The sequence below is a fragment of the Patagioenas fasciata genome, chromosome 1 (genome assembly GCF_037038585.1).
Source record: "Patagioenas fasciata isolate bPatFas1 chromosome 1, bPatFas1.hap1, whole genome shotgun sequence".
Classification (NCBI taxonomy): Eukaryota; Metazoa; Chordata; class Aves; order Columbiformes; family Columbidae; genus Patagioenas; species Patagioenas fasciata.
The window spans coordinates 175,946,024-175,972,165 of record NC_092520.1 but is presented as its reverse complement, the minus strand read 5'-3'; the positions used below and the strand labels follow the sequence as shown (position 1 = coordinate 175,972,165).

General features: G+C 51.2%; 1 protein-coding gene across 2 annotated transcripts; it reads left to right on the top strand.

Annotated features, from left to right (window-relative positions):
• The first annotated feature begins 1,540 nt into the window (after nucleotides 1–1,540).
• On the top strand, nucleotides 1,541–22,573 carry SYNGR1 (synaptogyrin 1). Of its 2 annotated transcripts, none has more exons than XM_065833607.2 (4): nucleotides 1,541–1,724; nucleotides 13,474–13,711; nucleotides 15,421–15,566; nucleotides 17,974–22,573. In XM_065833607.2, the coding sequence occupies exons 1-4, from the start codon at nucleotides 1,626–1,628 to the stop codon at nucleotides 18,190–18,192; spliced, it is 702 nt and encodes a 233-aa protein (XP_065689679.1). In that variant the 5' UTR covers nucleotides 1,541–1,625; the 3' UTR covers nucleotides 18,193–22,573. The 2 variants fall into 2 exon arrangements, with proteins under 2 accessions (XP_065689679.1, XP_065689694.1); XM_065833622.2 differs by having other exon boundaries at nucleotides 1,542–1,724; nucleotides 16,745–18,116.
• Nucleotides 22,574–26,142: the final 3,569 nt, after the last annotated feature.

The window sequence follows — 26,142 nt, the reverse complement described above, 5'->3', positions numbered from 1 at the left end:
CCATCCAACTGGTCATTCTGCTTCGTCAGGCTCCATGCAGCACCATCGCTCCGCCTGGGTCCAGAGTGGAAGCAGCTGGTTTTGCTGAGTATCTGGCTTGTTTGGCCATGTCCAAACCCTGTTCATTCAGAACACTGGAGCATTTTGAACACCTACTAGCAAAACCAAATCTCTCCCTTCCTCATTTATCTCCCCTCTTTGATCCATCTCACCCAGTTCATGGGGATTTAGCTTTGAACTTGGGGACTTTAGTATTTCTGGGCCCTCCAAAGATGTCCTTACAAAGTGGTCACAGTGTAGCCACCTCTTCCTTTGGACAGTTGCTTCCAGCAAAGCTGCTGCCTGGTTTGAGTTGAGTATGTTAGTAAGGAAGAACTGGAGTGTCCTGTGGTTTGCCAGCAGAAACGCAGTGCAGGGGATCTCTGGTTGGCTGAAGCATCAGGTAACTGGGCTTTGGTTGTGTTCAGGCTAAAGCGCATGAGCAAACTCAGAATGGTTTTGGCTTCTGCTGCTGAGCTTAGGAAACCACTCTACAACCCACAGGCTTACTTTTAATGTCACTCACATATAGATTATCGGGTAGTCTGCTGAAGCCAGTACAGAGCCACTCTGTGCAGAATGCACAGGCCAAGGAGCTTGAGCCATCTCTAAGGCTGAGCAATGGCTTCTTCCCAGCCATCCTTCCCTGGCTGTGCTGGTGGCCATGGTGGTGCTGTGGGCTCTGGTAAAGCCCAGGTGACTTCGGAGGCTGCAGCCTCAGGGATGCAAGGTATCTTGCAGTCTCTGCCACCCAGAGTCAGGGGTTCTCCTCAAAATCTGGACTCTCCGTGTTTCAAAAGGACCTTTTTCCTGCTGCCTCCTCCCGGGGATGTGGTGTCTGTAGGGTGAGGGATGAGAGCTGGAAGTTTTGCTGCAGTGTGATTTCTGGGCTCACCAGGCACCTCTGTCTGGGAGCAAGCATCTAGCAGGGTGCAGGCAGCTGTCTGCACACAGAGAGCACCACCGGCTGCTCCACTTGGACACTCTCCCAAGGGGACCAGCCTCACCCCTCTGTGGGGGCTGCGAAATACTGGTGCTGGGCTGTGTGGCAGAGGGGTGACAGGAGTCGAAGGTGTGGGCAGCTGGGGGGCTGGCCCCGCACTTCTGCTAGGCCCTACCAAAACAAACCGGGGCAGCACCCCCACCTCTCTCCCCCTGTGGAGGAGGTGTGGGCTGCTTTCGTACCGGGAAGGTGTTCACACCCCGCTCCCAGCACACTCCCCGCCATGCTGCACCTGCCGTGCCCTCACCCTCCCGAGCCCTTCACACACCCCCCAAGCGCCTCCTCCTTACACTGCTGCCCCACGGACACCCCCCACCTTCCTCCCGAGAGGTGTCCCCTCCGTCCCCACCCCCCAGCGATGTGACGCGGGAAGCGGCGGCGCGGAGGAAGGGGGTGGTGCGCGCTCCCGGCGCGGCGCGTCCCCGTGGGCGGGAGCGCGCGGCTCGTCGCCGCCGGGCTGCCAGGCACGGCTCGGCTCCGCTCGGCGCGGCTCGGCGCGGCTCGGCTCGGCTCGGCACGGCTCGGCGCAGCCCGGCACCGCCCGCCGAGCCCCCCGCCCGCCTCCCGCCACCCCCGTGCCGCCATGGACGGGGGCGCCTTCGGAGCGGGGAAAGCCGGCGGCGCCTTCGACCCGCACGCCTTCATCCGGCAGCCGCACACCCTCCTGCGGTTCGTCTCCTGGGTAAGGCCCCGCCGGCACCGGGGCTGCCGCCGGACCGGGATGGGGGGCGTCTCACCGGGCTGCGAGGGGCGCGGGGCTCCCTCCGGGGCGGGCGGCCACGGCCGGCCCCAACCCCCACCTCTCTACATACCTAAAATCGTTATGTTATATACGATTTTATATTATTACGATGATATACTATTACATATTTACTGTTCTATATTTGTTTTATATATGCTTGTGTATGCATATGTATCCACAGATACATATATATCCATATGTCCGTTGATATGTTTCCACTCATCTAGATCCGTGCACACAGAGATATATATTGTATATGCCTCCATAAGTATTTATGAATATTATCTCTTTATGCATGTATGTTTGGATATATGGATCTATATCGGGGTTCATATATTTTTGTATGTATATATCTCCATGTATATATCCACATATGTGTGTGCACACAGATGTACAGCTGTATGTACGTATGTATCTGTGTGTATGGATATAGGACCATATAGACATAGGGCCATATGGGGTGAGAGCACTGTGCTTTGGGGTTTCTTCCCTGGGGAGGGAAGGGGTGAGCTGGGTGACCCACCACCTCACCCACCAGCTCCATCTCTGCTGTTTTGGGGATGGTGGTGGGGTCTTGTCCCCTCTCTACACCCCCCCCCGGTGGGTATATGGCGGGCATGGGGAGACAGCAGGATGTGGGGTGACTGGGGGGAGCTGCGGGTGATGCTGAAGCCCTGGTGCAGCTCCCCAGCAGGTTGGGGCTTGGGGGGTGCTGGGCTCTGGCTGTGCCAGGGTGAGTTGGGGGGGGGCTGTGGGGGCTGGACGGCACTCTGCGTTTTACCCTCATCCTCTCACCCACCAGCCTTCTTTCCCCATAATGCTTTCCCCTTGGTAATTTGTGGGCAAGTGGGTAGGGGGAAAGGGGGTCTAAGGTGGGCAGTGGGGAGGCCATGGGGTGCCAGGGGGAAGGTCTCTCCCTCTTCCTGTGACGCTGATGATCCCATGGCTCCCTGTGGGGCCGATGCGTATGTGCAAGAAGGTCATTGGGATTAAGGGAGCGAGAGCCGCAGAACCGAGCCGGCAGTGGAGAGATTGAGGTCTCAGCCGAGAGCGGAGAAGGGGAGGGCAGGGAGCGGGAGCGGAGGAGACACATGCGCACCGGAGCAAGGAGGAGAGGCGTCAGGCTGGCTTTGGGAAAATAAAATAAAAGCAGTGCCAGGCGGGGAAAATGAGGAGGGAAAGGGAAGGTGGCCCAGCTTGCTGCTGGTCGTGAAGAGGCAATCTTTGTGTTCCGGGCTGGGTGGGTGATGTCCCCCCGGGGTGTCGTGACTTGGAGGGTGGCCGGAGAGCCCCAAGACAGCTGAGGACGTGATTAATGCAGGTGGTGTGCCCATCTGCCTGGGCTTGTTTACGGTACAGCACATCACACTGGTAGAGGGCTGGCTGTGCTGGGGCTGCCACTGGGTGCTGGACAAGGGGGTACGTGTGCCCCCCACTCCCAGGCAGGTGGAACGGAGCCAGCCTGAGTCCCTGAGGATGATGGACGTGATGTGACCTACAAAGGCTGTCCTGCTGCTAATCTCTGTGGCAGAATTTCTTCTTTCTCACTCTCAGTCTGGTGGGTTTTTTTATTTCCCCTTCATCCAAGCACTGCGGGATTTTGGCTTCCCAGAGGCACCAGGTGAAGGAGAGAGAAGAGGAAATACGTTTATTTTTTAATTAGTCACCTACTCTGCTTCAGAGTATCTCAGATGCTGTCATCTCGCTTTCCGAGCTCAGCTCTGTGCCCTGCAAAGTCTCCCCAGGCAAGGAGCGCTTCCTGAGGCCCAGCATCTCCTTAGGACCCCATGTTGTTTCCCCCTGCCCATCTGACCTTGACAGAGGACAGGACTGGATTTACCCTGAGCACTTCACTTGACTGTGGAAGTTAAAGTCCTTTTGCAGGAGCTGGAGGTGCTTCAGGTCAACAGTCCAGCAAGGGAGGCTGGCCTGGCCATCATGGTGCAAGGTTACACATCCTTATCTTCTCTCCCAAAATACGAGTTCCTTCTCCTGCTTTTCCACGAGCTTGGTCTTGTCTGTCCTCTCGAGCATCTCTCTCTCCACAAAGCCAGGGAGTGACAAGCTCACCTCAGATATTTAATTGTGGTTTTGGTCTTTTTTTTAACTGGGGAGGACCAAGAGGGGTCCTCATGGGCACCGAAGTCCTATCTCAGGCTGTCACAAGCATCAGACCCTTCATGACCCCTTCCATAAGCTGATTGAACTTTGCTGAAGAAAGACTAGCACGTGGGGTTTTTTTGCCCTTCTCACTCCCTCTGGGAGGATGTTCAGCAGCTCCAACGGTCAGGGCCTTCCACCATAAAATCTATTTGTGGCTGGGTTTGTATCCATTTGCTTTTGTGCCTTTCAGTTTAAATGGTGCTTTCCCATCCCCGGTGTCTTCCCCTGGGTATGTTTCTAGACTGCAATCACATCCGCACTTAGCCGTTCCATTGCCAGGCTCTATGAACCAAACAGTTCTGGTGGTGAAGGGCTCTCCCTCCTGTGGTCTTTGTGAGAGTCCTTCCTTCCACCCACTCTGGCATGTGCTGGAAGCACCTTGCCTGACATCTCATTTGCCTTTATCCTGCTTGTGGCCTGGATGATCCATCATCTCCCCAGAGCAAGCTGGAACCTCCTTTCGGCCCATTTCACATGATGAGCTTTCACCGAGAGCAGAAATTCTCGTGATCGTTTCCCCAGGCAGTGACCTTGTGCTCGGTTCATCCTGCCTTTTAGAAGGTTGTATGATGGCACAGAGGTTGTTGGCAGCAAACAGGCTTCTGCCCATGGAGTTTGCAGCCCAATCGAGATGGCAGCAATTCTGCAGGGAGAGCTGCAGGATCAGGAGCAGATGGGGTGACTGAAGGTTATTTATGTTGCGGAGGAGATGGGGATAGGTTTGACAATGAGGTTGCTAAACTATGGAAAGAGGTCAGCAATTCTGGAGCATCTGTCCACCGCAACATTGTTGTGAGGCAGGTCAGGTTTCTCAGGTGCTTCAGAGGTCAGGCACAGTAGAGTAAGGATGTATCTTCCTAAAGAAAGTTTGTCTGACGTGGATGTTGGCAAGCGGTGGTGGTCCTGCAGAGCACCCATGTCAGGTGTGGATGTTCAGCCTCAGCACAAGGCATTTCTCTGCTGCTGCCAGCCCCAGATGTGCTCACCTGCATGAAGCAGCACCTGGTAGCGCAGGGAGACAGCCCTGTGGAGCAGTCCCTCCTGGGCATCTCCGCTGAGGATGCCTCTAGGAGTGGCTGGATCTTGCAGTCAGGAGACTTGTCCACTCCAGCTGGATTGAGGCTTGCTGACAAAAGCAATGTGCTGCTGAATGATCCCAGAGGCTTCCCTACCTCTCTGTGGCGACCTTGACGTATAGACCTGCCTTCAGCCTTCTCAGGTGACCCAACAGCTGGAGCCAGTGGAACTGGGTGACCTGCATCGAGCTAGAGCTGTGCTACAGTGTGTGGCTCCAGGATCGTTCTTCAAATCAAGCAGGCAAGCGTGGGCACATCCTTGCGTAATCCTGTTGTGCCCTGACCCACAGTGCTCTCTGCAGCCGGTACAGGCAAGCTGGAAGGCTCCTTTGCAGCCTGCAGGCGTTGGATGTAGGGATGTAGCACTGCCTCCATAAATAAGTAAAATGCTAATTGAAACAGGTTGTTCCAGGTGCTCCTGACTGCTTGGAAACCGGCTTGCTGGAGAAGCTGAAGCGCTACTCGATGTAAAAACCTAACAAAGCAAAAGTAACTTGCTTTTTGGAAGCAGGCCTGGCTAGGTGGCTCGAGCGAGAGTATTTCCAACTGCAGGCACGCAGGCAAAGCAGCTCATTAAAAGTTACCACACGGACAGAGATGCTGAGTTCCACTCCAGTGACAAAAGCACTGCCCCTCCAGAGGGAGGTTTGGTGAGGAAAGGCACTGCCTGCCCTCCATCTCCTCCTCCATCACCTGCTGCCATTATCACCACATCTACAGGCTGGTTGGAGCACGCAGATGTTTTGAGCTGGGATGATAAGCTCTGTCTCCTGTCTCTGCAGGCACAGCATGTCCCAGGCAGCTCCGGCTGAGCAGACAAGGCAGGTGAAGGACAGGAACCATGTCCCTGGCCTTGCTATGACAGGGACAAGGGACAAGCCCTGGTGCAGCAGGGATCTCCATCTCCTGCCTGGCCAGTAGGTCCCTGGCTCACCATACTGATGCTTGGCTTATGGTGTCCCTTACCTCTTCCACCCTTTGCTGTATGGGAATGACACCCAGCATGGCCTTATGGTGACAGTTAAACTGAGCCTTAGAGACTGGGGGCCACACTGATCTGAAACCAACTGCATCCTCTGCCTTCTTTCTGTTCCAGCTGAACTTAGCTGAAATGTTCCCTGTTTTAGTGGACCGTAGCTCATGCTCTCTGCTTCTGCTCCTCCACGTGATTTTTGCCCCAGCCCCCATGCTCGCAGGCTGCATGCTTGTGAGATACATTGGCACAGAATGAAAGAAACACAGCGGTTCAAAGCATGTGCTTTGGGGCAAGCCTTAGGTACAGTTCTTCATGGCTTCCCCTTCCATGGGTCAGCTTCAAAAGAGAATTTTGGGGATTGCTGTTACTAGGATTGGGTGAAAGGCCACATCAGATGAGCAATAGATATGCAGAGCCAGAGGGTGATTTGGGGTTGGATACAGCAGGTCACGTTGTTTCCAGCATAGCATTTCCAGGAAGGGTCTTGGAGGAGGAACAAGCCTCTCATCAATGGCATTTGCAGATAAAAATCTGAGAAAAAGCACATAGGAGCCAAAGGCAGTCAGAAATAATGAGCAAAAAAATAAGATAAACATATGTAGTCTGCTGTTTGAAAATGTGAGAGGCACGCAGGTGAGGAAGAGAGGAACTGAGGGGAGATGAAACATAGATGCAAACATTTGCAGCAAGACAGGACAGCAGAGTGGACTAGTGTGGAGGTGAGAGGAGCGGGTCCAGGTGACAGTAGATGTGATCCTGCACCCAGGCTGGCACAGCCAAGCAAAGGAGGGATAGATGTGTTAGTAGAACAAAAGCAGAACACTTCCCCTTGGAAAAAGATGCAACTTTGGGGAGTTGCTTCACTAAGACATGAATGTAGGTGATATAGGGACCATCTGGAAAGCACAGAAGGACCTGGATGCCACCATGGAGTTTTGGCCATGGGGAGTCATCACTAGGAGCACTGGGACTGCAGCAGAAGAGCATGGGAAGAGCATGAGACCTGCAGGACTGGATGGGGTTTCCTGAAGACGCTCTCTGGGCCACAACCCCCTCTTTGACCAGTGGGGACGTTCCCATGGGAAAACTCTTTTCTTTCTCCCCATGGGTGCCCCAGCATCACCCAGAGCTTGGGCCGCTGCAGAGGGGAAGATTGACCCAGGCTCCCAAGCATGGGTCTGGAGGGAGGTGGAAGGGTTAGTGGCCAGCCTGTCAGCTGCCAAGCCATGTGTGAAAAAAAAGGCTGGCTGGCCAGGAAGCCTGTCCCAGATCCCGTGGCAGGAATTAGGGATGTGGAGCTTTTCTCCCCTCCATCACGTGCTCCGGCTCAGCCCTGGCTGGAGAGGGTGAGGTGGGAGGGGGGCGCTGGCATACCCGTCTGCTCTTCCCCTGTCTGTGCTCAGGGGAACTGGGTACAAATGGTTGCGGGGAGGCTGGTCCTCTCCCACACCTGCACAGGGCCCAGACACACCATCGAGACCGTGGGCAGGAGTTGTTCGCTGCCTGCGTGATGCCGGCTGGAGGGAATAAATAGAGGCCGCCTGTTTCCAAGCTGCCAGTCCCATGCGTATCAAAAGCTGCATATGTTTTCTTCAAAACGGGCTGAATACAAGTAGATTTAATGATTATGATAATAATAATAATAATAATCCATGTCTGTGCAGGGCTCTCCAAAGCTTTCCAGAGACTCCATTTGCGAGTGGCTGAAAATTAAAGTCAGATCATCTCTGCCCGTTTATTGCTTGTATTCTCCTCTGCTCTTGCTTTCTCTTTAAACAGATTTATTCCTGGTCATTACCAGATCAGACACAGAAGAGGTCATTGCTTCATTCTGCCTGAGGTGGATTTGATTTGAAGTCCCATGAGGAATATTATGTCACCAAATTATTTCCTCTCTATAATAGAATAAAAAGGGGGTGTGGGAGAGGGAGAGGCAACACGCAGTGCGACAGACCCTGTGACCAGAAGGCACCACAGCGAGCCCAAGCAGGTGGCTCAACAGAAACCCTCTTCTTCAGCCTCATCCCTGCCATGACCATTGTGGGGATCTCGGGGATGAAGTCAGGAGGCAGCATGACCAGCTCCTGGGATGAGGTGCAGGAAAATCCTAGCGTGGGCAGTGAGGTGGAAAACCTCACATGATGCTCAGGAGGTTTCGTCTGGCTTTCTGCACGGCCCAGCCTGCAGCGAGGAGGTGGGGAGGGACCGGAAAGTCTCTCTTCTGAGGGCTTATCTCTTGCCTTCCCCTCTGGCAAAATCAGATCCCCCGGTTCAGCAAGAAGGAAAAAAAAAGGCCTTTTGTGGTGGGATGTAGCCTTTTGCCTATTCTGCGCTTTTCTCACTGTAATGAGCCCTGACACACCTGTAATGGCCAGCATGAGCCCCTTGAGAAACCAGGGAAGGAAAACTCAGCCCCTCCCTGTCTCCTCGCCCCAGTACTCAGTATTAAGTTCATTTTGCTGTGTCTTTTGGCAAGCTGCTGTCTCTGTCACCTTTGCAAACTGCCTGGCCCTGGGCTTCACTTGGTGTCTTGGAGCTCTTTGATGAAAACACAAGTCTCGGAAAATCATCCCAACAACCTGTGTTGATGTGATGTTTAAGGAACAGCGAAGTTGAGAAAAGCCGGGTCCCAACAGCAATGCTAAGTTGGCCAGATCCTCTCCAAGTGCTGTTTTCTGCCCCTTTTTCTAGTTCACAGCGTAGCTGAGTAGATTGCTGCTTGTTAAATGTGCACCTCCTGAGAGGCTGCACACCAGCCGGATTAACATTGCTCTTGGAGGCTTAAGGAAACCCTCTCAACCTAAAAATCTAAGTACTTCAAGTCCTGTTAACCAACTTAAGCAGGCTTGCTGAAGAAATGAGGCCACTCAGGTGCACAGAGCTGGGGATGGCTGGCTAGGTTTCATCACAGAGTGCAGAAAAGCAGCTGATGAATGATCTCCCCCTGTGGAGCAGTAGGATGGGCTGTCTTTGGGAGTGTCAGGATGTAGTGCTGCCCTGCATCTTGGTGCTCAGTTAGGAGAAGACTCATGCCATCTTTTCCTCACCTCCCCTTTTAGCTGGATTTCTATTTTGGACCATTTTATCAGTGGCTATAGGTGCAGCGGGGATTTGCTATACCCAGAGGGGGCAGAAAGAACAAGCAGTGGCGACACAGAAGGACGAGAGATTTGTGCCAGCGCTGCTGGTAGCCAGCATTTCCTCTGAAGTGCTGCAGATGTGATGGAAACAGGAACGTAGATGCTTCATCCTTGCAGACTTTGTGGATTTTTTTGTAATGCAGGCAGACATTCATACTGCACCTGCTGCCTGGGTCATCTTTGCACAAGCACAGATTGTGAAATAAGGAAAGAAAAAATACTTGCTTTTTCTAAGATGATTTGCTATGTCAGTGAGCTTCCACCCACCCACCCCCTTACCGACAAGAAGTAACTGCCATGGATTAAGTGTACAGCAGTTTCTCCCGAGGGCTGTGAGATCTGGGCTCTCATAATTTTCCTTTTTTTTTTTTCTACAAAATTATCTGTCTGTGCACCCGTTGCAACAGCTTCCGGGTACAGACATCACGGGGATAAAGCGGGTGACGCTGCCTGTCAGCAGCAGCAGCAATCACCTCTTCTGCCGTCCAGCTCTGCCTGTCAGTCTGAAACCTCTGGTTTGAGCCTGCCTGTTCTTGCCCAGGCGGTGTTTTCCAGTCCAGCTCAAGGCGTCTGTGCACAGCAGATCCTCACAGAATTTTGCTGTGCCGTGGGAGCAGTGGTGGGCTGGCAAAGGGAGCAGGCCCTCTCTGCTGCCACTAACCTTGCCCTTGGACCAGCACTGATAGGAGTAGTGACAAAAACATGGAGAGGAGACAACCCTTCAGCTACTGTGCTTGGGTCCGTAGAAAGCTTTCCTAAGGACAAAGAGTACTGTGGGATAGCTGTTTCAGGACATGGAGGATTAAGCATCTGCATTGACTTGTTCTGCTCATGAATGAGAATACCCTAGAATCATAGAATAGTTTGGGTTGGAAGGGACCTTCAAAGCTCATCTAGCCCAACCCCCTGCAGTGAGCAGGGACATCTTCAACTAGATCAGGTTGCTCCGAGCCCAGTCTAGCCTGGCCTTGAATGTCTCCAGCAATGGGGCATCTACCACCTCTCTGGGCAACCTGGGCCAGGGTTTCACCATCTTGTATTTTCCCTGAGTGGAACCTCCCCAGAAAACACTTAAGATCATCTTAAATCAGATGCTCGCCAGTAAATCATACCTTGGGCACCTCAGACTGCAAAATAGGTTTCTCTTCATAGGAGAGAAGTTGTTGCATCTTGGCTGACTGAAGATGGAGAAAGGAAGTTAGCAATGCCACCTCAGCTTGGAAATTTAGGGAGAGGGATATGTCCCTCTGGTCTCATGACTCTGAGCACTATCTTTACGAAGGGCCAACACAGATAGGTGCAAATGCAAAGGGAGCAATAGGTGCAAATGCAAAGGGGCAAATGCAAAAAGGAGTTATTCTGCTTCTTCACTTGCAGATGAGAGCCTTTCCAGGCCAGCAGCAAACCCAAAGATAAGAGCAGAAGGAAGATGTGTACCCAGTATATTGATCAGGGTAAACAGAGGTGTCTCCGGGGAGAGGCCTTTACAGAAGTTCATTCATCCCGAATGAGTAAGCAGAGACGCACAGTATGCAAGGGCTGACCTGACTCAGGATATCGACATTTTACCAGTTTTGAGGCCTAAACCAAAACTGAACACCAGACAATACCTCTTCTCATCTTCCAAAGAGAAGACATGCTTTTTGTCTCACGCTGTAGAAAACCAAGAACCCACATTGTAACCATAGTATAAGGAGGCTGGAGGTGGCAGCATCAGCACTGGTCAAGCCAGTGACCCAGATGTCACTTCAAGGAGTCTTTTGGGTCTCCTTCAGGCTATAGGAACATGGTGTTGCTGTCAGTGGTCCTAGGCAGACCTGTCAGCTCGGCCTCTTGTGAAGGTGTGTGAGACTTTCCACTGGAAGAGCCTGGCTGTATTTGTGTGCAGTTTTGCTGCTTTCCAAACCACCCAGGCTGAAATTTTGAAGACCAGACCTTTGCTTCAGGCAGAAGAGATTTTTATTTAATTTTCATGGGCAATTTCTGCAAAGTATGATCAATCTCAATTTTCAAGAAGAAGGATGAGGAGGACAAATCAGTTGTTTTATCTGCAAGCTTAAGCTCTTATGAACTTTCAGAGAACCCATACAGCCCCCATGCTTAGGAGCACCAGCTTCCAGCTTTTTTTTGTTTGCTCTAGTATATTGAAAGTACGCCCAATCTCAGCAACCCAAGTGTGGCCCAATTTTGAGCCTTGGAAAGAAAAAAATAATATCTGTATCAGCAGATACTTATTAGAGTTTGGCAGCGTTATCTGCCCAAGGGCTGTTGGGGACCGTAAGTAAGATTTTTCTCTGGTTCTTGATGCCACAGGTCAAACAGCCAAGGTCTGTGCTGTGGATCTCAGTCATCCAACCCCACCAAGGACAGATGGCATATTGGGTTGGCATTAATCAACAGTTAATTTTCCGTGCACTCACAAAGCTGCTTCTCTGCTTTCTGGGTTATCTGCCATGTTGTCTCCTGGTGCTTGGTTGGATTAAGTGGTACTGGAGTCCTTCTGATCTAGCAAACTCTCAGACCTACCTCCCCTCCCTGCAGGAGACTTGGCCACCATGTCTTCTTGTGTGCTACTTCTCCTTGGGGACTGGGTGGTGGTTCCAAGGGGTGCTTTAAGGGATGCCAGGCTCCTGTTTCATGGATAACTCCCAGGATAGCAGAGTGTCCCACTGGTGTACTGGTGCACATCATATGAGAGGCTCTCCTCCACTCTGCTCTGCTCTGGTGAGGCTGCATCTGGAGTACTGTGTCCAGTTCTGGGCTCCCCAGTTTAAGAAGGATGAGAAATTACTGGAGGGAATCCAGCGGAGGGCTATGAAGATGATGAGGGGTCTGGATCATCTTTCTTATGAGGAGAGACTAAGAGAGCTGTCTCTGTTCAGCCTGGAGAAGAGAAGGCTGAGAGGGGATCTCATCAATGTTTATAAATATCTCCAGGGTGGGTGTCAAGAAGGTGGGACCAGACTTTTTTCAGTGGTGCCCAATGATAGGATGAGAAGCAATGGGCACAGAAACATGGGAGGTTCCGTCTGAATATGAGGAGAAACTTCTTTACTTTGAGGGTGCCAGAGCACTAGAACAGGCTGCCCAGAGAGGTTGTGGAGTCTCCTTCTCTGGAGACATTCAAAACCCGCCTGGACACATTCCTGTGCAATCTGCTCTGGGTGAACCTGCTTTAGCAGGTGGGTTGGACTATTTGATCTCCAGAGGTCCCTTCCAACCTTGACCATTCTGTGACTCCATAATATGTGTGTTCACCCCATGCTTGAGGTCCAATTTCGCATTTGCCTGGGGCCATCGCAGGCAGCCTGCAGATGGGCCATTCCTACCAAGGGTCTCAAGATGCCCCACAAAGAAAAATCTGTACTTGCCACTTTAATCTTCCCCTCTTTCTCCTGCAAGGAAAGCTGTTTATTTGAGATGCAGGGCTGGGGCTGCTGTAAATAGCTCTCTGCTTTGGTGAACCTGCTGTGTCAAAGAGTGATGGCCTTGTGGCAGGCAATGAAGGCTAAGCTTGTGAGCAAAGATTAGACCAGCAACTGCAGATTATGGCATTTCTACCTGGACTCATCCTTAATTCTGCCTGACTTAAAATAACATGCAGTGTCAGTGGCTGTGGCGGGTATGGAGGACTCACGCCAGGGGAACCTGGCAGGGGAATGTTTGGCCCCTGAAATCCCATGGGGAAGGTTGGAGAGTTTCAGTGTGTGGGTGAGGGTGCAGAAGGATAGGTGGTGGCATGGTCTGGGCTGGTGCAGAACTGGTGGAGAGGTGTGTGATGTGCAGGGACGTGTGAGCACGGGAGCTCAGCAGAGCTGTGAATTGTGGGAGGGTGGATGAGGAAAAGAGCGTAGTAGCTGGATAGATAAAATTAGTCAACAAATGCGTGGTAGAAACAATGAATTCCTAGAAGGGAAAGGAGTGGGTGGGAGAATAAGTGCAGACTGAGAGAATTTCTGCTGCTTGGAGCCCTTGTACGCAGGCACCCGCAGAAAAACTATTTCGTAAATTACACTCCACGTTGCCTCCCTGTGTGTCTGCGGGAAGCCACCCTTACTCCAGACTGCGACTGCTTTACATCGCTTTAGATCAGATGGATAAAAAGGCTCAATCTAAAAGTGTCCTATTTTAAGTTAATCCTCAGAAATAAAACGAGACCGTCTCCCCAGTAAATTCCCAACAGCTACAGCCCAGGCAAGGCAGTGGGATGGGAGCTCAGCAGAGCAGAAAGGTGCCTGCAAAAAGTGTCTGTCCCCTGCAGAGCTCTGTTCCTTTGTGCTGATTCACAGAGATGGGCCTTGCCCTGATGTGTCTCCTGCCTTCCTCCCCACCAGCTGTTCTCCATCGTGGTGTTTGGCTCCATTGTCAATGAAGGGTATGTGAACCGCCTGGACGAGACACAAGAGCACTGCATTTTCAACCGCAATCGCAATGCCTGCAACTATGGCATTACCGTGGGTGTCCTCGCCTTCCTCAGCTGCCTTCTCTACCTGGCTCTGGATGCCTACTTCCCGCAGATCAGCAGCGTCAAGGACCGCAAGAAGGCAGTGCTCTCAGACATCGGAGTCTCGGGTGAGCTTCACGGCCACTTGGCCATAGTGGCTCCTCCACCAGCAAGTGAGAGGGAGGGAGCTTCTGCTGCCTCACAGACCAGGTCCCTGCTAGCATGAAGGTCTTTGGATTCCTTACTCTCTCAGGCCTTCTCTCTCTCTCCTTTTCTTACCCATTTTCTTCTGAGCCAGTCTGGCTAATGCCTCCCTACTGTTCTCCATAGGCATAGCTCAGGGAGCCCTTCAGCATCAGCAGGTCTTGCCTCCCTGCATGCTTGTGCTTGCTATGGCCAAGTGTTGATGCCTCTGGAGGTGGTACTTCCTTCTTTTCCAGCTCCAGGTGATTGAGCCCTATATATTTTAACATTAAAAAGCTTAGAGGATTTCATGCGGGCTGACTAAACCAGTCCTCCTAGGTTACCTGGCATTCCCCATGGAAATAGCTGTGCAGGACCTCATCCAGCCCTGAGGCTTATTCTGACTCACAGTCAGATCTCTCCATCCCCAGTAGTGTGTGGAAGTGACAGAGTGATGGTGCGTGTGTACATGCATGTGTCACGCCAGTCAGCAGCATCAGGAGGAAGCACTTTGCTGTCCTCCTGTGATCCCAAGTCCCTCTCCTGGCATATTCCAGCCATACAGGCAAACTTCTGCATGTCAGGGTCCCCCCTCAGTTTGTCAAAGGGCCAGATCAGGTGCAACATCTGAGCTTGTTTAGGACTTCTAGCTTGTAAGTTTGTTCAGGGTTAGCCCCTTGCCCAGCAGTCCTGTGTGCAGCTGACAAGAGAAGGGGGAGGGAAGATTCCCGAGGGAATGGCAGAAAGATGTGCCAGGGGAGGTTTAGGTTGGACATTAGGAAAAGGTTTTTCACGTAGGAGGTGGTGGAGCACTGGAACAGGCTCCCCAGGGAGGTGTCATGGCCCCAAGCCTGAGAGTGTTCAAGAAGAGACTGGACAACGCCCTCAGACACATGGTGTGAACTGTGGAGTTGTCATATGTAGGGACAGGAGTTGGGTCCCTTCCAACTCAGGACATTCTATGATTCTGTGACTGAGCCCTGTTCTGCTGTCGCAGGAATTCCCATTTCCCTTGCTCCCGGCTATCAGGCTGTGCCTGGCAAAGGGGGTGAGTCCCACAGTCCCACTCCTCCCCACCAGCTGCCAGTCTGGACTCGGGGCTCCCTGTTACCTTCACCCCTTTCCTGGGGGTGCGGCATGTTAATGATCCTTCAGCACCTTTCCTTGGTGCGAGTCCCTTCTCCTGCACGGTCCTGAGCAAAGGCCGGTCCCTGTGCAGCTGTAGGCTGGCTGCTCGCACTCTCCTGCAGCTCCCGTGGAAGGAATTGCTCTTCGCTTGTCCTTGCAGGGCAGGGTTGCGAAGTGGCGGCTGTTTTAGAAAGCCCAGGTGATCGCTCCTGTACTGGAAGCCCTTCAGGCTCTTTCCCAAGGCCAAATGCAAGTCCTGTGATCAATCCAAATGCAAGCAAATGAAGTCTCCTGAGGTACTTTATGCAGACACCTACAGTCACCTTGACAACTCAGCCATCAGCGAGCCTGCCAGCTCGCTTGGGCTAAGCCAGGCTGCGCAGTCAGAGTTTGGCCCAGTTTGCAACACACTAGTGGGTCTTGCAGGATTGAAGTTTCCAGAGAAACATGGTGTGTTTGTGTTCTGTTCACACATACCTTCTTGATCTCTCTCCCCCGGTGGCGTGCTGGTGGTGGTCCATCCCAGCCTTTTGGGCATTCCTCTGGTTCGTTGGCTTCTGTTTTCTGACCAACCAGTGGCAAGCTTCAAAAGAAGAGGACAACCCATTGAATGAGGGAGCAGATGCAGCCCGAGCAGCCATCACGTTCTCGTTCTTCTCCATCTTTACCTGGGTGAGTAAAGCAGCCGTGACGTTGTATTGTGTCCTCTGTGGTGTATTAGCTTGTGGGGAAGGAAAGGTGACTGCCTAAGAGTCATTTCCTCTGAGACACCATTTCCCATGGTTTCTGAGAAGAAAAAGCAGGATGAGAGGTGGTTAGCATGTAATCTTGGGAAACAAGGTCTCCAAACTATTGTGGCGGAAAGTGCTAGAGCATTAATAACCCTGATAGGAAAGAGGGTCCTCTGTCCCAGTCAGGAATGTCCTTGACAAACCTCTGATATGACCTTGAGCAAGCCAGCCCCCCAAGCATCCTTTTCATTGTGCATCAGAAGAGTTGAACAGCATTTTCAGCACACAGACGCTGAGCAGAGAAGGGAGCTCCATGCTGGGGGTTGCACCCATCTCCCTCCCTGCTTTGCCTTCATCACATGAAATATCATCAGTGGCCATGAGAGGCTGTGATCAGTATCTCTCTGGGCTCTCTCCTTCTGCACCCATGACTGCAGCTCCATCTCACTGCATCACCTCTTAGGAGGGTGATGATGCAGTCTCTGCCCTTTCCCCAGCAGTTCCTTACGCCTGGTTTCCTGGAAAAACTTGTGGTGTGCAATATAAATACCCTCCACAATTCCCTTCTGTCTCTGAAAGCACCAAGCCCAAGTGATTTGAGTCTGAAGTGACAAGGTTAGTGCCAAACAGGAAAGCAATTTAGGCCAGTCTCCATATGTAAGTCCTTGTGGCTTTATCTTCTCCTCTCCCTACAGGCCTTAACATTGGGTGAGGACAAGGTAGGAAGAGTGCTGTAAGATCACAGAGCTGTCAGAGAGGAAGGGGGGCTGCAAAGGGTTGTGTGGTCAGCACCCTCACCAAGGTGACATCAAGGAGAGGCAAAGGGACAGCAGCATGTGTGTGTGTCCCCCAACAAGCTGTGTCCTGCACTTGAGTGCTGCCAAAAGGCCCTTGCAAGCTCCAGCAGAAAGTGTGACAAGGAGCAAGGCTTTTGCAAGGAGTCCCCCAGGACCCTTTTTGAGGTGCCACCAGCTGCAGTGGTCATCTCCAGTGCACAGGCTTGCAAGTGGCTAAATAGGCATCCTCTTCATCCAGTTCCTTGGGGTTTTTATTTCAGTCATGCTCTGGTTTGCTCTTCCTTACTGATTCTCCTCCCTACACCCCTTTCTCTCCTCACAGGGCTCCCTCACATTTCTGGCTTTCCGGAGACTCAGAGAGATTACTTTTCAGGAAGAATACAACACCCTGTTCCCTAATTCCCCGTCCTTGTTGCCTTAGTGCCCCTTGGTGATGGGAGAATTCAGGGGAAGGGTAGAGGGATGCAGCTGGAGGAGGTTACTGAGCAGAGATGGTTCCAGTGCCCCTACCACAGGTGTCCATGTGTGGTCACAGTAGAGCATGAGGTGGGAAGAGATGGACCATTCAATTGAAGTGGGTTGTTCACCGAACAGGCAATCTCCCCCTAGGGAACTGGAACTGTGAGTTTCTCCTCCTCCTTCTCTGCTCCCTTTTCTCCTTCACCTGTACCCTAACTAATACGTGTAACACTGCTGTGCCTTTCTTTTGGTGACTGCTCAGACCTAATACTTCAGCCAGGAGATGCCTTCTGCCCCCACCTCTGTATCTTCTCCATTTCACCCAGCCCTCATTCCCCAAAAACCTCTAACCCATCACCTACTAGACCACTTACCTCTATCAGGGATGCTCTGGGGTGATGAGCCATGTCTGCTGGGGTCCATGATGCTGACTCCTGTGCCCAGGCTCCCTCAGGCCACCAAAGGGTGACCTGCCTGCAGTGCCTGGGGGCAGGAGGCAGCGGGACACTTGCCAACCCTCCCCTGGTCTGGGCAGCAGCCACCTTGCCTCCTACTGCTCCTTCCCCGGATCTGTGCCGCACCGTACAGATGCTGTGAAGGGATTATGGGAGACAACCCTTACCTCACTACTCCAGGTCAAATCCTGGTCTCCTTCCTGGCCTCTGCAGGCAAGATGTCTGTGTACTTCCAGTCTGGCAGACGAACCTCCTGCACTGGAATCAAGACAGGTTGCTTTTCCCAGGGACAGGAGGTTCTGAACAGGATAACCATGGGCTGCCTGAACCTCTGCAACCTGCGCTGTGTTGGTAAAAGTCCACGGCCAGGCAGGAGGTGCCCAGCACACCCCAGGGGCAGCAGGGAGCCCTGGCTGGGCTTGCAGCCATCCCTGCCCATCTCTCGTGCTTTCTGTGGGGCAGCCTGGACCTCCACGCTCTCGAGGGTGTTTCATCGGTGGTCTGCCAGGCGGGCTTTGCAAACTAATCCGTAACCACTACTAACCCCACTTTTGTTTGTTTCTCTCTTTGGGTACCTTCCCCCTATTTTTCTCCCCTCTCTGCTTCCTGTCTCTTCCCCCCACCTCCTCCCATAAAGGTGGGCCAGGCGTTCCTGGCGTATCAGCGATTCCGGCTGGGTGCCGATTCGGCCCTCTTCTCCCAGGACTACATGGACCCAAGCCAGGACTCCGGCATGCCTTATGCTCCCTACACGAACGAGGAGGATGCTACAGATGCGGTGGGGACATACCAGCAGCCCCCTCCAGCGGATGCTTTCGACACCGAGACACAGGGGTACCAAACGCAGAACTACTGAGCCACTGATGCCCCTTTCCTTCCCCCTTTCCCTTCTGCCCCCTTTCCCACTGCCGGCAGAAAGCCGAGGCACAAACCAGACACGTGCGTAGTGGCACAAGAGGTGGCTCTCAGCTATGCTCCAGCCTTCTGGGTCATCCGTTTTTATTTATTGTTTTTAAAAAAGGAAAAAAAAAAAAAGAAAAAAAAAAAAAAAGGTTTTCCCATCACCTGTTCTGTCTCCTCCCCTCAGAACTACCTGCCAGCACCAAATTTCTTCCAAAATATGTCACTGCCTTGTGACAGGAAGGTCCCTCCTGTCCCTCCTGCCTCACTGCAGAGGGCAGAGTCTGGCTGGTGGGCAGGAAAGGGGGGATGGCACCAGCAGGGAAGGGGAGAGGGTGCTGGAGGCAGAAGGAAAAAGGTGAGAGGGACCGAGGCCCTTTCTAGAAGAGATGGATTTGTGAGAGGCTGAAGTAGACATGGGAGCACCCGAATCGGGCCAGAGGGCCTGGTGGCTCAGGGAGGGGGACGGTGTCGGAGTCAGCATGCAGGCATGTAGGGGGCTGGGGGGGCTGGAAGGAAGCGGGGACGGTGTCCTCCATGCAAAGATGGGGGGGCTTTTCTGTCCCACCCACTAGTGAGAAAGGGGTGCTTTATTTTTAGAGGGTTTAGGGAGAAGTGGTATCGGGGGTGGGGAAGAATTGCAAGTACAATCAAAAACTACAGGTGTGTCTGTAGGTTACAGCAAGAGACTGAGCAGAGCAGAGGGACAGTGCCATGAGGGTCGCTTCTTCCCTAGCCCCCTTGGATTGAGGTGAAGGTGGTTCCCCTCACCTGGATGTCCTGCTCACCACTCAGACCTGTGTTTGGTGAGGCAGGACAGGAGCCATGCCCAGTCCCTGGCCCCCAGGTGCAGGGCCTGTGCAAGGAAGGATGAAGGAAGTGGGCTTCTAGGTGGTTCTGAGAGCCCCCATCCCCAGCTGGGCTGGTTCAAGGGGGACAGAAGAGCTTTGCCATTTCACCCTAGGCAGGAGGAGGAGAAGGCGGCCAGTTTTGTTCCTCAGGCCCTGCTGAACCCCTCCTGCATTCCTCTGCTACCAGAGAGTAAAGCCACTCGCTGACACCATTTTTGTAGCATAGGAATGGAGCAGTACTCCCCTTGGAAATAACAACTGCTGTGACGGCCAGCATGCGTCTGGCTCTTGCACAGGTGTGCAACCAAGCGGGGAGGAGTCCTGCACCTTTGCCTCCCACTCAGATGGGGAGGAGGTCCTGGCGTGCAGAGAATTGGCTGGGGCCAGACTGAGCTCTCTAAAAACTGGGCTTACTGTAAATTACATAGACAATACCTTAGTGCATTTTCTGCAGCATCTCAAATCCTGTCTTTAAAGCCTCGCCTAGGTGGCAGCAGTGACTCTCAGATAGAGCTTGTATGGACATCATTCCACACTCTTCATGATTTTGCATCAAGTAAAGACACAGCTGTGGAAGCATACTCTCTGTTCCAGGCTGGAAGTAAGGTCTATGTGGGAAGATGGTCCCTAAGGGGAAATAATTCAGCAATAGTCACCTGGGCAATTCTCCCCAGCACAGACATCTCTCAGAGCACAAGAAGCAGGGTAGCCTTGCAGCAGTGAGGAGCTCTATCCCCCAGGCAGCCACCCTGCTCCACACAATGCTGACCACAAGTAGCAGAGGTCAGGAGCAGATCCAGAATCCACAGGTGCTTCCCCTGAGCATCCAGCCTCTTCCCTGTAGCACCCTTAGGAGTCAGGGGGACAGGACACAGGTCTGGCTTGTGGTTGTGTGAACATCTCATCTGGAGGACACCGAGGTTACCTGTCCTTCCCCTCCTCCCAATGCAACTCCTCTCCAGCTGCCCCACAACCATAGGAAAGGGGTAGAAAAATGTAGAGCTGCAAGCCCCAAGAGGGAAGGGGGAACAATTGTTCTCTGCTGTATATAGGCACCATTTCTGTCTGCTCCTACCAGCAGACTTGTGCTGCTGGTGGCCATCCCCATGGCTTGTCCCCATGGCTTGCCCACCCTTGTTAACCACTGGTGAGGATGGGAGAGGGGGACCAGCCAGCCCCATAGTCACACCTCTTGCTCTGTGTCTGTGAGTGAAAGCAATACTGTAAATAGGAGGGGTATTTTTTGGAGGGAAGCCCCTCGGGCTTCTTTTTCTGTGGGCTCAGCCTAATATTTAGGCTTGAGGGGGGGTTATTTTATTGGGAGAGGTTTGTTATGACTGTGGCTGTGGGGAAAGCTCCCTCCAGTCCATCTCTCCTGCTGGTGAAAGAACAAATGACAAGTTGAAGAAGGAGAAAAAATTAGTTGTACTCACCTAGACTCATCTGTGTCACTCTTAGGGCTTTCATTTTGGGTGGAACCGAGAGGAGGAGCAGGAGGCTATAAATAACCAGCTCTCAGTACAAAAATGTGTTGTACTTTTTGGAAGGAACTGCCCTTCACCTATCCCCTCCCCTTAGTGAGGGTGCGAGGAACCAGACATGTGAGGAGAGGTATGGGCCATATGTGGGGGAGTCTTAATCTGGTGCTCTGTTTTGGGCTGTAGCACAGGAGCATCTTACATGCCCCTTCTCCCGTCAGTTATGCAGATGGCTAAACACCATTTGGGGCTGACTAATGAGCAAGTTTTCCTTTATCCCCTTTGGCTTGTTTCCCTCATGTAACCAGCTGATGGGCTCTGGTGGGCTTGGAGGAGGAATGGGCCTCCCTGTCAGAGCTGGCACTTCAGTGAGAGATGAGCCAGGTGGATTCATCATGGGTTACTGCCCATCTCTGTGTCCCTTTCCTCCTTGCTTTGTGTCATAGGAAAGGCAATGGTGTAGCAGGGGACACTGTAATAGTAGATATTCGGGCAACTTCTTGCTTTTGATCATGGGAGGAGGACACACTCTCCTTGTGTTGACGTGCTTTCAGCCTTTGCAGTCGAGGGTTCGTGGTGACAGACCTTGGGGAAAGGACTCTCCTTGTTTGCAGTCACTCTTTAAAATGCAGTTTCCAGTGGCATTTGGTGGGTTCTGCAGCTGATAAGAGATACGGACCTACCCAAAGGGTTGGTTATCTTATCTATGGGGCTTCTGATAAGGTGCTGCCTTTTTCTAGTGATCATAGGCAAGATCTGAAGCAGCTGGCTGGAACATGTCCCTTTTAGATCCTCAGCATGGGTGAGATCAGCCCCACTCTGGGGATTAGGAGATCAGAGGGAAGGCTGCATAAGGAAAATGATAAGGTGGCTTTCTTGCCCCTCTGCCATTTGTCCACATGACAGAGGATTACACATCCCCCGTTGGGAGCAACAGCCCCTTGAGTTCTTCTTATCTTATGAAGCCCCCAAGAAAGGGGCTGTTCTGTGGCAACAGCAGCTGCAAAGGGCAAAGGGATGATGAAACTGCCCAAATTCCACCTGTGGCTTCAGCCTCCTGACATGTCTGCATTCCCAGCTCACCCACATTCCCGCCACACCATTCACCTCCTCCCACACCCTTCCCCTCCGCATTATTCCTGGCAGGTCCCTCCAAGGAGGAGGTGTCTTAGTCCCCTGTGCCCTGGGGAGCCCATGGGAGTTCCCAGGGAGGTGGCGTTGCAGGGTGGTCCCCAAAGGAGCCTTAGCTCCAGTCCCCATAGCAGGTACAAGGCAAGGAGCCCAGCAAGGCCACCTCCTGCAGCAAAGTCCAAACCATCCACCCAGACAACTCCCTGCTGCCTGCGTGGCATCTTGTCATACCACCTGGGCTGCCCTGCCCCTTCCCTTGCCGCATTACTGCCTGTGTATAGTATATATATTATATATATATATTTAAAAAGATGTATAATATAAAGCTATACATATATACGTATATACGGTGACTCATGGATGGCGTGCCGCGTACAGGATCCCCTGAGTGGTCTTGTCTAAGCCAGAGTGTCCCTTCACCCCTCCTCCCCCTCCACTCCTCACCCCAGTCTGTTCCAAAATCCAACTACAGTGAACCCCGCCACCTCGGCACCTGTGTTTACAATGTCCTATATATTTGTGGTTAACAAAGTGAAGGTGGTAACTACTGGTGTCTCAATAAAGTTATGACGTTCAAAATAACCAAACTATATGGAAAAAAAAAGTGGTCTGGATGTTCTTCTCTGGGGAGGGATGGCTTTTTTAGCTGGGTTTGCTACGAGACCACAGCTCCCACACTCCTGCACAGCCGGCCAGCAAGTTTAGTGACAATCGGTGGCTTGAATGGTGGAAAGAGACCTGAAGATCTGCCCTTACATTTCAGGGGGAGCTAATGGTTACTTGTTTTGCTTGGCCTAAGTTTCAAATCACATACACTATCAAGTGGCTCTTAGCTAATCAGCAGGAAAACATGAGAAGGAGCTTGACGTGCCACATTGAAAGTGGTCTCTCATTGTGAAAGGTATATGGCTACAGGAGGTATGGATGGGAGACACAGAGGAATATAGGCTACAAACCTATATGAAAATAAAATATCAGTATTTCCAGACCCAGGGAAGCAGATCTGTTCATTACTTTGATGTGTCTTTACCTCTGTTCATCTATGTGTGATCATTGCTTGGCTGTTTAGCACAGCACATGTTTTCAAAACATAATCGAACATGGGGAAACAAGAGCTCCACAGCATTGCTGACAGTGGGTTCCAGGACTTGATAGCCCGCCATTAAAAAAGGATCTAATTTCAATGGGCTCTACCATAAAAATAAAATTCAAAATCCCATCCCGTGCCAATGCTTAGGAAAAGCTTCCTTCTCATCCCCTTTAAATGAGCCTGTGACCCTGGTACCCCATTTCCCAACCCTTGTGCAGCTGGAGGAGTGTGAGCAGAGGGACACGATGACCAACAGGCTCTATCTGCCCCTCCAAAATGTCTCCCCTCTTAGGGACACAACTGAGCACACACAGGCTGTAGCATCACATCAGATGACAGGCAAAAGTGTTGACAGGCCCATCTGTTTCTTGATTAATCTTTGTTTGGACAAAGACCCTTCCTACAGTCCCAGCTTTTGGAGTGGAAGTGTTGTGGAGATATCAGGCCAACAGACAGGCAAATGTCTGTGTTGGCGACAGTTAGAGTTAAAAACTGCTGAGACAAAATGTTGCCAAAAGCAAGATGAACAAGACTCCAACATCACCAGTTTGTTTGTTTCTTGTAATCACGTCAAATCTCTTTAATTTTGCTTTCTGGTATTTCAGCTGGTATTTCATGACTTATGAGTCATGTTTTGAAGCTTCTCCCTGCAGCCATGACATCTACAAACACAATTCTATTAAAAAGTTGTTTTTTAAAAAAAAGTTCACGTAATCCCCGGATTCGAGGAGATGAGACTTTCTTTAACGTATCTCAAAATTCAATAAAATCAGATGCTTTTACACAATTGAAACAACCCCATTCCCCCCTCAAAAGCCCCACTGGCCTAAGGCGTTGTACAGACTCCCTTTTGCAGTGACATTTGGCTCTCTCCTGAGGAGATCAGCACTCGCCCACCATTCCCACCCCCCCTGGCAGCAGCTCTCCAGCTCTCTGGAGGGTGCTGGGGGAAGCAAGCTGCTGTTTCCAGCCCTCCTTTAATGCATGTTCTCTCTAACTGCACTACCTCTATTATTTTGCCTTTCCAGCCTGCCTGGGAGTAGCGGCCTATAGGGGAATGAGGAGCACTGGGGCATCTGTGCCCGCGGGCAGCATTGGGCTGAAGTTGCCAGAGGGAGCTGGGGGGAGCTCAGGTTGGAGCTGGGTGAGGCTTTGCAGTGCCACCCCTTCCACCCCCCCTTCCTGTAATGGTCTGTGGTAGAAGCTGGCTTGGTCAGAGACCCTTCTTTTTTTCCATATCACCTCCTGCAGACCTTGCCAAAAATCATGACTTTCCTTTCCAGCCCCAGCCTTCATCAGCAGCAAAACAAGGCAGAAGAAGAAGTTTCTAAACATATTTCACATGTGATCAGTAGAGAGACACTAAATGATGCGATTGCTTCTGCGGAGATCCCGTAATTGCTTCCCATCGTGTACAGTTTCCGAGCACCTACAACAGCCCCGCATGGGGGCTGCTCTGTACTCCCTGCTCCCCATGGCACACTGTTCATTCCTGGTGTTCATTTTTTATCCACTCAGCAGTGACCACGCTTCTTCCTTTTCTACAGAGAAAACATCAGTAAGAACAGGAAGGCAGTAGTACAGCTCGGCACCAGAAATACTGTGTGTATAACCCCTTAGCACTGGGCACAGAGAAGCAATGAGAAGCAATAAATATCAAGAGAGGAAGAAATCAGAAATATGGGAGTTAAACATGAGAGAGGGAGCTGTAGATCTGGTAGTCACTGAGTCATACAATTAACTTATTGGTGCATAGATGATGAGGTTCAGAGACTGATATCCCACCTTCTTGGGGAGATTTTGGCTCCATGAGAATACAGCATGGTAATTAGAGGATTTGCTGAAAGTAAGAAGCATGAATTTTAAAAAGGGAAAAAATAAGGTCAATCAATACAGCCAACAAAAACTGCCGGTGCAGTATTTCATCTTGCAAGTGCTGCATAAAGCTATCAGTCTCATGAAGTGGCACTCCAGGTTCAGTAGCACTTTCCTTTGGAGCACTGTGAAATGCTGGACAAATATTTATTTAGTACTGCAAGCAGCCTCGTTTGGTAAATCTTACTATTCACTTTTTGTAGGCCAAGCAGTTAATTGCCTCACTCAAGGTTAGGGCAGAGGCTCAGTGACAGAACCATAGGACTATCAAGACAGAATCTGGCATAAGTATTTTCACCAAGAGAAAAACACATTTTGCACCAGGTCTGTGTTCCAGTCCAAACAGGCAGGAAAAAAATAAACCAGAATGACAATGATTAGTGACTACCAGATGAAGCCAGACATTTAAATGAGGAACAGGGCACATTTTTAAATACTGCAAGAGATGGCTAGTTATTGTACATACAAACAAGGAAAGTGGCAGCTTTGCTATCTTGTATCTTGAGGAGTTGTTTTGCCCACTCATCCCTCTCTGCCCTTTTGCACTCATGCACAGACCCTGCTCTTGTTCATCTCAAAAGGACTCACTTAGGGATATAAGACGACAGAAGTTACACCTAAATTCCTAGTCCTGCAATGCGATAGATGCTGGCAGTCTCTGAGGACACCTGAAGCTTTGCTGATTTCAGTGGCGCTCTGTGCAAGTACAGGGTCTGCTTGCGTTCATCAAGGTGCATGACTGCAACCTTGAACGGCATTAAATAAGCATAAGCTTCTGCTGCAATGCTGAAAAAGTGACATTGTGTTTTAAAGCTGATAAACCCGCCTGTTGCTTTTTAATGACACGGGCAACGCTGTTCTACGCAGATTTCTGCAGCACCAGGAACTTTCCTTTATGTTGGCAAGAAAACAAATCTTTATTAATACTAAATCTGTCCATCCTACTCTTGATTTTAATGCAGACTGAAGCCCCATTCCTATAATTACTTGTACCCACTCATAGCTTTACCCATGGGAATACTCCAAATGGACATCAGTGAGACAAAGCTTATACAGAAAGCTAAACATGTGGAAGTTTGTTTGTAGACTGAGGTTCTAAATTTAGCATTTTCTTCTATCTTTGGCCAATATAACCTTTTAAAAAAAGTAATTCTGCCTGTGTACCTAAGTCTGCTTGAACGGCTGAATATCTGTGAGCCTTGCGTGAAGAGGAAGTATCTGTAAACTTCATATATTTGAAAGAAAGACATGTAACAAACCAATTGACAAAGGATTTACAGGAAAAGGAGCTGGAATCCTCTTACAGGATCCCCTGCAGCAAAATCCATCATTCCATAGAATTAGGTTAATTAACTGGCAATTATTTCTGAAGTGCACCTGAATCTAATGTATTTGCCACAAAGATGTCATTAAAAGAGTATCAAGCCACTGCTGGAAGTCAAGACTACTTAACACTCCTACCCTCATCACAATCGCACTGC

Coding starts and splice junctions, on each gene's coding strand:
- SYNGR1 (XM_065833607.2), top strand. CDS start 1,626: ATGGACGGGGGCGCCTTCGGAGCGGGGAAAGCCGGCGGCGCCTTCGAC. Junction 1,725..13,473: donor TCCTGCGGTTCGTCTCCTGG/GTAAGGCCCCGC, acceptor CCTCCCCACCAG/CTGTTCTCCATCGTGGTGTT. Junction 13,712..15,420: donor CTCAGACATCGGAGTCTCGG/GTGAGCTTCACG, acceptor GGTCCATCCCAG/CCTTTTGGGCATTCCTCTGG.